Consider the following 12,717-nt stretch of genomic DNA (forward strand, 5'->3'; position numbering starts at 1 on the left):
TTTTTATTTTTCTGCTTACTTTTTATTTAATGGGATTTTTTTAGTGTTTATTTTCTTTATTGATTTATCAGCTATACATATGTTTTGTTATTTTACTGGTTGCTTTAAGGTTCATAGTAGAAATCTCTAATTCATCTCTATCTGCCTTCAAGGGATCTCATACTATTTCAGATGTGGTGTAAGAACTTAGAATAGTACAGGGGCGCTTAGGTGGCTCAGTCAGTTAAGCGTATACTTTGGCTCAGGTCATGATCTCACAGTTGGTGAGTTTGAGCCCTGCATCGGGCTCTGTGCTGACAGCTCAGAGCCTGAGCCTGCTTTGGATTCTGTGTTTCCCTCTCTCTCTCTCTGCCCCTCCCCTACTATACTCTGTCTCTCTCTGTCTCAAAAATAAATAAACATTAAAAAAAAAAAAAAAGAATAGTACAGTTCCATATCTCCTCTCCAGTCCTTTATGCTAGTTTTGTCCTGTGTCTTCCTATTATATATGTTGTAACCCTCATTCTGCATTAATATTTTTGCTTCAACAATTATCTTTTAAAGAAATTAAAATAATAAAATATCTCATATATTTATTTACATAGTTTCCATCTCTGGAGCTCTTTCATTCTTTAACTCTAGATTTCCACCTGATATACTTTTCCTGTCTAAAGGACTTCATTTAATAATAATTCATGTAGGGTGGGGCTGCTGTTGTATGTTTGAGTCTTCATTTTGCCTTTGATTTGTAAAGATGTTTTCTTTGCATATAGGTTGATGGTTCCCCCACCCCCAGCCCCCACAGTGCTTCGGTGATGTTTCATTGACTTCTGTCTTGCATTGTTTTCATTAGGAAATCTGATCCATTCCTAATCTTTGTTCCTGTATATATACTGTGTTTTTTTTCCTCTTTTTAAGATTTTTTTCTTTATTCCTGATCTAAGCAGTTTGATTCAGAGCTGCCTGATTGTACTTTTTTTCATGTTTCTTGTATTTGGGTTTTGTGGAACTTCTTGTACATTTATAGTTTTCTTCAAATTTGGAAACTTGTTGACAGTTTTTTTTTGGTGGCCCAATCCATTGAGTGTCCAACTTCAGCTCAGGTTATGATCTCATGGTTCATGGTTTCAAAGTTGGGCTTTGTGTTGGCAATGCAGAGCCTGCTTCACATTCTCTGTCTCCCTTTCTTTCTGTTCCTTCCCGCTCACACTCTCTCAAAGATAAACATTAAAAAAAAAAAAAGGGCACTTGTATTGAGCACAGGATGATGTATGTAAATGATGAAACACTGAATCTACTTCTGAAACCAATATTGTACTGTATGTTAACTAAAATATAAATATTAATAAAAAAATGAATTGGTTCTTTAATGGAAAAATAGTGCACACAAAAGATAACTTCTGGTGCTGAGTTTGTAAGTGACCAAAGTTGAATTTATTTTTATGGTTGTGATCAGTAATTACTGTACTACTAATATATACAAAGCACTATAGTAGGAATTATTGTAAGTTATGGATATAGATGAACTTTTCTCCAAGTAATTCACAGTTTATTCAGGAATACCAGATGTGCCCTGTGTATATGTTAATATCTAAAGAATAATTACTAGAGTTATTTAAAAAAGTTCAGAAAAGAGGTTTTGACAAATCAGAATTTGAAGTTAAAGGAGCAGAAGGTTGTCATTCTTGTTCTTGTATGGATTACTCAAAATCTGTACTCTTTTTTTTTTTAAATGTTTATTTTTGAGAGACAGAGCTTGAGTGGGGGAGAGGCAGAGAGAGAGAGGGGGGGACACAGAATCCAAAGCAGGCTCCAGGCTCTGAGTGGCAACACAGAGCCTGACGCGGGGCTTGAACTCATAAGGTGAAAGATCATGACCTCAGTGGAAGTCAGACGCCCTGCCGACTGAGCCACCCAGGCTCCCCAAAATCTGTGCTCTTTTTGAGTTCACATTTTGAGTTTTTCTTTCCTTTCCTTCATTAAAACCCAGAATCCATGGGAAGGATTTATTTGTAGAGAGGTTGAATCTAGTGACACATTGTTTTACCTTAGAACAATCCTGGTGGAAAAACACATCTCTGACTCTAATATAAAATAAAATGGCAAACACTAGGTCTAGCTCTCTTCCCCCTGTTCTGCCATACTACCCCGCCAACCTCTTATATCCGAGGATAAAATTCAAAGAATAATAACTTAAATTTTCTCTGACCATTTCTGTGGTTTATAATATAGATATGCAAATTATATAATTCAAGTAAAAATTATGAGACACAGTTACTTTTTGTAGCAAGGGATATACTTTTGTTCAAGAGTTTTTTCTTCTCCAAATATAGACTCATGCTACTCATGTTACTTAACTCACTTTAATTCAGAAAGTATAAAAATGGCAATATTTTAGAAAATTAAAATTAAACATGAAAATAACAAATTTTATAAGCTTTTTTTCTTTCCCATAATTTTACTGCAATGATAACTTTTAAAAATCAGTACATGTGGCAACCCCAGAAAGATGTGAAGAAATGGTTCAATATAATATCAAAGATCTGTTTGATGAAAGTTAATAATTGATAGCCTTAAAGTTGAAATGGGACAGCTGTTTTTTTTTCCTGTGTGTTAAATGTGTTTTTCTTTTTCATTTTGAAAACATGAAGGCTTTGGCAGAGATGAATTTAGGAAGGTAAGGTTCAAGTGTAATAGCACTACATTTTAATTAAGGAGGGGAATGTTGCTAATTTCAATTTTTAATAGGCCATTATTTGTGTGGTTTAAAAGTTTGACATTGCAGCCATGTTCATTTCCTTTTACATTATATTTGGAATCAAAATTTGCTTTTTGATAGAGTTTTGGAAGTGAGATATGAGAATGAGGAAATATGGGTAGGGTTCTTTTAAACTAAATTAAATGTATTTTATGTATTTTTAAGTAATGTAAGCAGGAATCTTTGAAACCGTAATATATCTTTATCATACCAACATCTAAAGTTCTACCATCCAGTAAGGTGGCCACAAGCCATATGTGGCACTTGAGCACCTGAAATGTGGCTGGTCTGAATTCTTATGTGCTATAAAAGTGGAATGTACATAAGGTTTTGAATGGCTGATTTGAAAAAAAGAATATCTCATTAATTAAAATTTTGATAACATGCTAAAATGATATTTTGACTATATTTGGTAACATTATTAAAGTTAATTGTACTTGTTTCTTTTACTGTACATGTGGCTACTATAACATTTAAAATGATATAAGGGGCTTGCATTATATTTCTGTTGGACAGTGATGATCTAGATGATCTAACATAACTTTCATTGTAGGTCTATAGTTTTACTACTAAAGCATTACTTTGTTTACCTGAGGATACTCTCTATAATGCAACCCTGAATATTAAGGAAGTAAAAAGCTGAGCAAAACGTATATTTTTAAGTCTCTGTGTTAAAAATTCATGAATTTTAAATCATAGGCGAGGCTTTTAAGATCGTCACACAAACTCTATCCTTTTCGTTGAAGGTTTTTAAAAATTTTTTAAATCAATTGTCTGATTTCCTGAGGAATTTGATGATGTAATTAAAAGCATTTATTGAACTCCTTTTTCTGTTGTAACTAGCTTAGTTTTACATCGTATCTTTATTATTGTTTAGTTAAATTTTTTTTTTTTTAATTTTTTTTTCAACGTTTTTAATTTATTTTTGGGACAGAGAGAGACAGAGCATGAACGGGGGAGGGGCAGAGAGAGAGGGAGACACAGAATCAGAAACAGGCTCCAGGCTCCGAGCCATCAGCCCAGAGCCTGACGCGGGGCTCAAACTCACGGACCGCGAGATCATGACCTGGCTGAAGTCGGACGCTTAACCGACTGCACCACCCAGGCGCCCCTAGTTAAATTTTTTTTAATGTTTATTTTTGAGAGAGAGAGAGAGAGAAAGAGTCAGAGCAAGGGAGGGTCAGAGAGAGAGGGAGACACAGAATCTGAATCAGGCTCTAGGCTGTGAGCTGTCAGTACAGAGTCTGACACAGGGCTCGAACTCACAAATGCAAGATCATGGCCTGAGCTGAAATTAAGCTGATGCTTAACTGACCGAGCCACCCAGGTGCCCCTATGTCGTATCTTTAAATTAAGAAGTCTAAGAAGTTAAGTATGCTATGCCTGTCTGTCCCAATGTCTGTGTAAAACTAATCCTCACACCATCAGTTTCTGGTCAGAATATTTGGAAGGGAGCTGGAAGTCTCGTGTTCACCTTCTCTGAGACCTCATCTTAAACAAGAGAAAAAGAAAAAAACTGCTTGCTTTCAGAACTGGAGAGATCCCTATTATTTAGGCACCCCACTAAGAATTGTCTCTGAATTGCTTCTTGTGTTAATTCTTTGTGTTTTGTCTTAATTCTCCCTTTGTTGTTGTTGTTGTTGTTGTTGTTGTTGTTGTTGTTGCTCTGAGACTTGAATTTGTTGTACTTGATGGTGTTGATGTGAATGGTTGTGACTACTCTGTGAGTCAGGCATGTATTTTGTTGCTACTCATTTGCTTTTCTTTTAGCTTGCTGGTTGCTGTCTTTACCCCAGTACATTCATTCATACCTTGTTCCTTGGATGTAACGTTACAAGAGATATTTGAACCCCATGTTTGGAAAGTTGATCCCTCTGCAGTAAGTGCCAGAGTATTTAGCTTTCCAAATGTTTTTCTTATATGGCAATTTTTTTTACCTTAGCTTTTCTTAGATCTTTCTTTAGCTCTTTGTAAATTATCTTAGCAGTTTACACATTTCCAAATGGCATGATGACTTGTTGCTGTTTTGGTATCCATAGGAAAGCATTATGCTGAGTACAGTAGGATATTTAAAAAGTTTACTATCAATTCTTTGCTAATACAGTATTTCCCATTACTGGTGTGGAATACCTTTTAAGACCCCCAGTGGGTGTCTGAAATTGTGGATAGTACCAAACTATGTTTACTGTTTTTTTTTTCTATACATATGTACTCATGATAAAGTTTAATTTATAAATTTGACACAGTAAGAGATTAGCAACAATACCTAATAATACAATAGAGCAATTATAGCAATATAGTGAAATAAAAGTTGTGTGAATGTGCTGTCTCTCAAATATCTTAATATACTGTTTTCAGAGATGTTAAGATGCCTACCTGATAAGTTCTAAGCTTCAGACTTGTCTTTTTAGTTACAAGATGCTTATCTACATTGATGTCCCCCAAGTACTTCATACTCTAGACACCTAAAAGATAACCCATTGTTTTCCTTTTCCTTCTTTGTATTTTTCAGTCATGGTATTGTAGCAAGAGAGGCTTTTTCTTTGATGTTTATCAAGTGTGCACTGCTCCACGCTACTCTTTTTTTCTTACATGCCCATCATAAAGCTCACGTTCTGCTGTTTTCCTTAGATAGGTGACCTCTTGGTGAGGATAAGGTTCAGTTCTTAGTTGTTAAGATACGGTAAAGGTAATCTCCCTAATAAAATAAAACTCACACTATTCCCTGTGTTGGCATATTCCCCTTGTTGTCAGCTCTCTGTTTAGTTGCTGCTTCTGTCCTTTAGAGAGCTGAGAATACCTTTTCTCTGCCAAGTCTTCTAAGGTTCTGGAAGCTGCCACACCTACATTTTCTCCATCCTTAATGCTACTTGAAGTCCAACTGAAAATTAGCTTTAGCACCCCATCTCAGATAATGTGGGGTTATAGCAAATGCTGTTCTTAGAGGTAGAACTCTAACAAAAACTTGGAGTTGCTTACTTAGGAGACTGAAGATTATGTATTGTCCAGTCAGTAGAGATCCAGTAGAGACGTTTTAGTCTGGCAGCATTCTGGGAGGATGAATACATTTGGGCTTGTGAATTATTGTATAGCAGTGGCAGTTAAAAAATGGCCAGGAAGCCACACAAATCTGTGAGGAATGCCCTTGATTGTAGTATACAGTATTCCTACTGGGCCAGTATTCTTTTCCTTGAATCTGATAAATTTCTTCTTACTAGTTAGTCATAAGGAAATTATGATGGGATGGGAAGGTAGTTTCTGTTCTTGCAATAAATCCGTCCAAGGCAGTGAACCCATGTGCTCTGGACAGAGGGAAATAAGTAAGTTTTGAATAGACTTTTCAGTAGTCCACAGACCTATGAGTAATGCTTACCATTTTCCCAGTTGCTAGCCGCAAGTCTTTGGAAATTGACATTTTCAAGGTAGTATGCTCCCTCTGTTACCATGTCGGAATGTTTTAATTATCTTGCTGTTTAAGAGTCTCCCTGAGTTGTTTCATCACTGTATTTAGCAAAGAGGAGTAAAAATACCTGATTCTAACTACACATTCTATAAAGTCTATGTTTTCTTAATGAATTTGTAAATTGTTTACCTGCATGCCATGACTTAGTAGTCAAATGGGGAGAGACTTGATAATATCATTTCAAGTATTACTTCTTGAAAATGCTTCAACTCTTTGACAAAAGGACTTCTTTATGCCTATGACATTGAAAAAAATTCTGAAGTTTCTCTTTAGAAAATTCTAAAATTTGTTAGAGTGCTCAACAAATTTGAAAAGAAAAAAATGAGATAATGTTTATCTTTTCCTTTCTTTACAGAATAGATGCGTTTAATATAGCAAAAACAGTACTTTCTAAAGTCAAGTCATTATATTAAAAGGTTATAAAGGGCTTTCGATAATAAAAAGCAATAGTTTCTCACCTAATTGTCACTGCTCCTAGTGTCATTAACCATAGACAATATTTTCTATAAATTGTTATAAAGTTGGTGTATAATTTGCAGAGAAATACTCAGTTCTTAAATTTTTTTTTTTTTTTAATGTTTTTTTATTTATTTTTGGGACAGACAGAGACAGAGCATGAACGGGGGAGGGGCAGAGAGAGAGGGAGACACAGAATCGGAAACAGGCTCCAGGCTCCGAGCCATCAGCCCAGAGCCCGACGCGGGGCTCGAACTCACGGACCGCGAGATCGTGACCTGGCTGAAGTCGGACGCTCAACCGACTGCGCCACCCAGGCGCCCCAAGAAATACTCAGTTCTTAAGTATAGTTTGTTTTGACAAATTTGATTGTGTATTACCCACATGCCCATTAAACACATGGATGATTTCTATCGTGTTAGAAAATTCCTATCATCCCAGAAATTTTCTTGTGCCCTTTTGTAGCAACCTCACCCCCTTGAAACCTCTCTTCTGATTTTTATTGCCATTGATATATTTTACGTGTTTTTCTATATAACACTTTTTTTGAGCTATAATTCATATACATGCAATTCACTACTTTAAAGTGTACCATTCAGTGTTTTTTCACATATTCAGAGTTGTGTAGCTATCACCACAGGAAAACACGTATCCATTAGCAATGCCTGGCCATTGCTTCTTACTCTTCTCACTTCCGCTCCACTTCTCAGCAACAACTGATCTACTTTATGAAGTCTAGATATTTAATATAAATTGAATTATACAATATGTTTCCTTTTGTGACTTCTTTCACTTAGCATCATATTTTCAAGGTGCATCCATGTTGTAGCATGTACTAATACTTCATTCCTCTTCATGACTGAATAATATTCCATTGTATGGCTGTATCAGTGTTTTTTATCCATTTAACAGTTGATGGACATTGGATTGTTTCCACTTTGGGACTGTTATGAATAAATGCTTCCATGAATATTTGTTGTATAAGTTTTGTGCATCTGTCACTACAAGAAACCGCATGCCCATTTACATTTATTTCCTATCCCTTCTTGGGCATAGCTTTTCCATTTCTCTTAGAATTGTCGGACTGTTTTCCAAAGTGGTTTTACTATTTTACATTCACATCAGTGGTGTCTAGGCGTTCCTGTGTACTCCATATCTTCACCAGCAGTTGTTATTGTGTCTTTCAGTTATAACCATCCTAGTGGTTGTAAAGTGATATCTTATTACGGTTTTGGTTTGCATTTCCCAAATGATTAGTGATGCTGAGCAGCTTTTCATGTGCTTATTGGCTATTGTATATCTTCTTTGGAGAAATGTTTATTCTGATTATTTGCCCAGTTTTTAATTGGGTTGCTTGTTTTTATTATGGAGTCATAAGAGTTTCTTGTATATTTTAGATATGTCTTCTGAGTTGCAAATAGTTTTTCCTGTTCCTTACGTTTTCTTTTCACTTTCTTGATGGCATCCAGGAAGGCACAAAACATTTAAAAAAGTTTTTTTAAATGTTTTTTTTAAAATTTATTTTGGAGGGGGGGGCAGAGAAAGAGAAAGAGGGAGACACAATCCAAAGCAAGCTCCAGGCTCTGAGCTGTCAGCACAGAGCCCAATGTGGGGCTTGAACCCACAAACCGTAAGATCATGACCTGAGCCGAAGTTGGACACTTAACCGACTGAGCCACCCAGGTGCACCAAAACATTTTTAATTTTGGTGAGTTCAATATGTTTATATAATTATAAATACGTAAAACTCTGGATTGGGAGTAACTTGGTCTGCGAATGTTCCACAAGACAAGCAAGCATTTCTAATAAGTTTTAACTTGATAAACATGTGATGTCTTGCAATATGAGTAGTATGTGACACTGAATGTCACATGATCACAACTAAGCCAATGGTTCTTGAAATTCACTTTGATACACAAGTGCTTTGGATCACAAGCATGTTTCCAGAATGAATTATGCATGCAAACCAAGGTTTTACTGTATATACGTGTATAGATATAGATATAGTCATTTGTGCTTTGGGTGTCATATTTAAGAATATTTATGTATGCATGTATGTATGTATATTTTGAGAGACACACACGCTCACAGTGTGAGCGGGAGAAGGGCAGAGGGAGAGGGCGGAAATGGGCTCTAGGCTCTGAGCTGTCAGCACAGAGCTGGGTGCAGGGTTTGAATTCATGAATGGTGAGTGAGATCATGAACTGAGCCAAAGTCTGATGCTTAACCGACTGAGTCACCCAGGTGCCCCAATTACTTATTTTTTTTTTTAAGTTTACATAATTTTTTTGAGAGAGGAAGGAGGGGAGCAGGGAGGGAAGGAGAGCGAGAATCCCAGGCAGGCTCTGCGCTGTCAGTGCAGAGCCTGACACAGGGCTCAATCTCACAAATTGTGAGATCATACCCTGAGCCGATACCAAGAGTCACGTGCTTAAGCAAATGAGCCACACCAGGAGCCCATAAGAAGGCTCTACCTAACCCAAAGTCATGAGGATTTACTCCTATATATATATTTTTTAATTTTTTTAATGTTTGTTTATTTTTACGAGAGAGAGTGTGAGTGGGGGAGGAGCAGAGAGAGAGGGAGACATAGAATCTGAAGCAGACTCCAGGCTCTGAGCTGTCAGCACAGAGCCCGATGAGGGGCTTGAACTCACGAACCGGGAGATCATGACCTGAGCTGAAGTCGGATGCTTACCGACTGAGCCACCCAGGCGCCCCTCTCCTATATTTTTTCTATAATACGCTTGTTCTTGAGCTTGATATAAGTGAAATCATATAGTATGTACTTGAGTGCATCTGGCTTCTTTCACTCAACCTAACATTTATAAGATTTATCCATTTTATTGTATGTATCAGCAGTTTGTTTCTTTTTATTGCTGAGTTAGTATTGCAAGGAATGAATATATCAAAATTTGATCATTTACTTTTCTGGATATTTGGGTTGTTTCTGGGTTGTAACTATTATGAATTAAGCATCTGTGAACTTTCTTCACATCTTTTTGTGGATATGATTATTCATTTCTCTTGCTGGATCAAATGAAAATTTAGTTCTTCAAAGTGGTTGAACTAGGACATCATTTATTTACCTTGAGAGAGATAGTCCATGAGAAGGCAGAGGAAGGGGAGATAGAGGATCCCAAAGTTGCTCCACACTGTCAGTGTGGAGCCCATTGTAGGGCTCAAACTCATGAACCATGAGATCATAATCTGAGCTGAAATCCAGAGATGAATGCTTAACTGACTGAGCCACATTGCATAGTGTGATTTTAACTTGATTTATCCTGATGACTAAAACACAAGTTGAATGTTTTCCCATTGCTTTTTGGCCATTTGATTATTTTGTTTTGTAAAATGTCAGCTTAAGTCTCTTAATCATTAAAAAAAAACCAAAACTGTGTTGTTTGCATTTTTCATTACTGACTTTAAGAGTTCTTTGTGTATTCTGGATACCAGTCTTATGTGATACATATGTGAGAACTTTTTTTCTCAGTCTATAGTTTACCTTTTCATTTTCTGAAGGGTATCTTTTGAAGAGTAGGGTTTTTAAGTTTGATGAAGTCTGCTTTATTTTTTCTTTTGAGGTTAGTGTTTCTTTGTGTCCCATTAACACATTTTGCCTATTCCAAGGTGTAAAGTCTTTTTCCTGTTTTCTTCAAGGAGTTTTAATAGTTTTTAGCTTTTATATTAACGGCTGTTGTCCATTTGAGTCCTTTTTGTTTGGTGAGTTAAGGCAAGAACAGTATTTTACTTTATTTTTATTATTTATTTAAGTTCTTTTTTAAAAAATATAATTTATTGTTAAATTGGCTAACATACAGCTTGTAAAGTGTGCTCTTGGTTTTTGGAGTAGATTTCCCGTGGTCATCGGTTACACACAACACCCAGTGCTCATCCCAACAAGTGACCTCCTCAATGCCCATCACCCATTTTCCCCTCTCCCCCACCCTCCCATCCACCCTCAGTTTGTCCTCTGTATTTAAGAGTCTCTTATGGTTTGCCTCCCTCCCTCTCTGTCTGTACCCTACCATTCCCCCATCGTCTTCCGTTAAGTTTCTCAAGATCCACATAGGAGTGAAAACAGATGATATCTGTCTTTCTCTGACTGATTTATTTCACTCAGTGTAATACCTTCCAGTTCCATCCACGTTGCTACAAATGGCATGATTTCATTCTAACTGCTAGTAGTATTCCATTGTATACATAAACCATATCTTCTTTATCCCTTCATCAGTTGATGGACATTTAGGCTATTTCCATAATTTGGCTATTGTTGAAAGCGCTTCTGTAAACATTGGGGTACATGTGCTCCTGTGAATGAGCACTCCTGTATCCTTTGGATAAAATTACTAATAGTGCTATTGCTGGGTCATAGTGTAGTTCTGTTTTTAATTTTTTGAGGAACCTCCACACTGTATTCCAGAGTGGCTGCACCAGTTAGCATTCCCACCAGCAGTGCAAGAGGGTTCCCCTTTCTCCACATCCTCGCCAGCATCTGTAGTTTCCTGAGTAGTTCATTTTAGCCACTCTGACCAGTGTGAGGTGGTATCTCAGTGTGGTTTTGATTTGTATTTCCTGATGATGCATGACATTGAGGATCTTTTCATGTGTCTGTTGGCCATCTGGATGTCTTTGGAAAAGTGTCTTCTGCCCATTTCTTCACTGGATTATTTGTTTTTTGGGTGTTGAGTTTGGCAAGTTCTTTATAGATTTTGGATACTAACCCTTTATCGGATATGTCATTTGCAAATATCTTTTCCCATTCTGTTGGTTGCCTTTTAGTTTTGTTGATTGTTTCCTTTGCAGTGCAGAGGCTTTTTATCTTGATGAGGTCCAAGTAGTTCATTTTTGCTTTTAATTCTTTTGCCTTTGGAGATGTGTCAAGCAAGAAATTGCTGCAGCTGAGGTTATAGAGGTTGTTGCCTGTTTAGGGTTTTGATGGTTTCCTGTCTCACATTTAGGTCTTTCATCCATTTTGAGTTTATTTTTGTGCATGGTTTAAGAAAGTGGTCTAGTTTCATTCTTCTGCATGTTGCTGTCCACTACTCCCAGCACGATTTGCTAAAGAGACTGTCTTTTTTTCCACTGGATCAAAGAACAGTATTTTAAATAATGTGGTATCTTGGAATACTGCATTTATAAATTTTTCTCACAGTTCTATATATTTGTGTATGTTATTTCAATGTCCTCTGAAAAGAAACTGCTTTACCCACTTCTCTAACTCACCCATGATTGCACTTGGTACTTTTGCTTATGCCAGAAGTTAGAACTTGGCAATCTCTGAGACCTCTCTGACTCTCTAGAAGCCTTCTGTCTAGGCACTTTTTCATCTATACTTCCATCATATTTCAAACTTAGGTTTAGCTTAGGAAATACCATTATATTCTTTTTAAATTACGTCTCTCTATTGATGGTAGTGCTGCAGTTTCATTATTTGGCATATAACAAGCATTCAGTGAATAATTAAATGAAGAACTGAAGTTCAAGTAATTTCAGTGGAGTTTGTTTCTCTATTCCATTTAGAATTCTTAGGGATTACAATCGTATATAAAAGTGCTTACACAAAGGGGTGCCGCAGTGGCTCAGTTGGTTAAGCGTCCGACTTCAGCTCAGGTCATGATTTCACAGCCTGTGAGTTCGAGCCCCGCATCAGGCTCTGGGCTGACAGCTCAGAGCCTGGAGCCTGCTTCAGATTCTGTGTCTCCCTCTGTCTCTGCCCCTCCCCAGCTTGCACTCTCTGTCCCAAAAATAAACATTAAAATTTTTTTTTAAAAATAGTGCTTACATATATGTAACACTAATTTTTCCATAAGATATATTGTGGACTTACTGAAATAATATCTATGGAAAAAGCAGTAAAGCATTATCATTAATTTTTTTTATTATTTTATTTTTTAAATTTACATTCAAGTTAGTTAACATATAGTGCAACAATGATTTCAGGAGTGGATTCCTTAGTGCCCCTTACCCATTTAGCCCATTCCCCCTCCCACAACCTCTCCAGCAACCCTCTGTTTATTCTCTATATTTAAGAATCTTTTATGTTTTGTCCCCCTCCTGT

General features: G+C 36.7%; 1 protein-coding gene across 17 annotated transcripts in view; it reads left to right on the forward strand.

Moving 5' to 3' along the window:
- Window positions 1–12,717, forward strand: part of EVI5 (ecotropic viral integration site 5) — a 234,951-nt gene that overhangs the window by 64,504 nt on the left and 157,730 nt on the right. Inside the window, exon 1 of one of the 17 annotated variants that reach the window (XM_058716558.1) lies at window positions 2,488–2,656. The exons of the other annotated variants lie outside the window; for them this stretch is intronic. Coding sequence (XP_058572541.1) covers window positions 2,625–2,656 — 32 coding nt within the window. The 5' untranslated portion in view covers window positions 2,488–2,624. Of the gene's footprint in view, window positions 1–2,487; window positions 2,657–12,717 lie in introns of those variants that run through there. 17 annotated transcript variants of the gene reach the window in all.

This window comes from Neofelis nebulosa, chromosome 2 (assembly GCF_028018385.1).
Source record: "Neofelis nebulosa isolate mNeoNeb1 chromosome 2, mNeoNeb1.pri, whole genome shotgun sequence".
Classification (NCBI taxonomy): domain Eukaryota; kingdom Metazoa; phylum Chordata; class Mammalia; order Carnivora; family Felidae; genus Neofelis; species Neofelis nebulosa.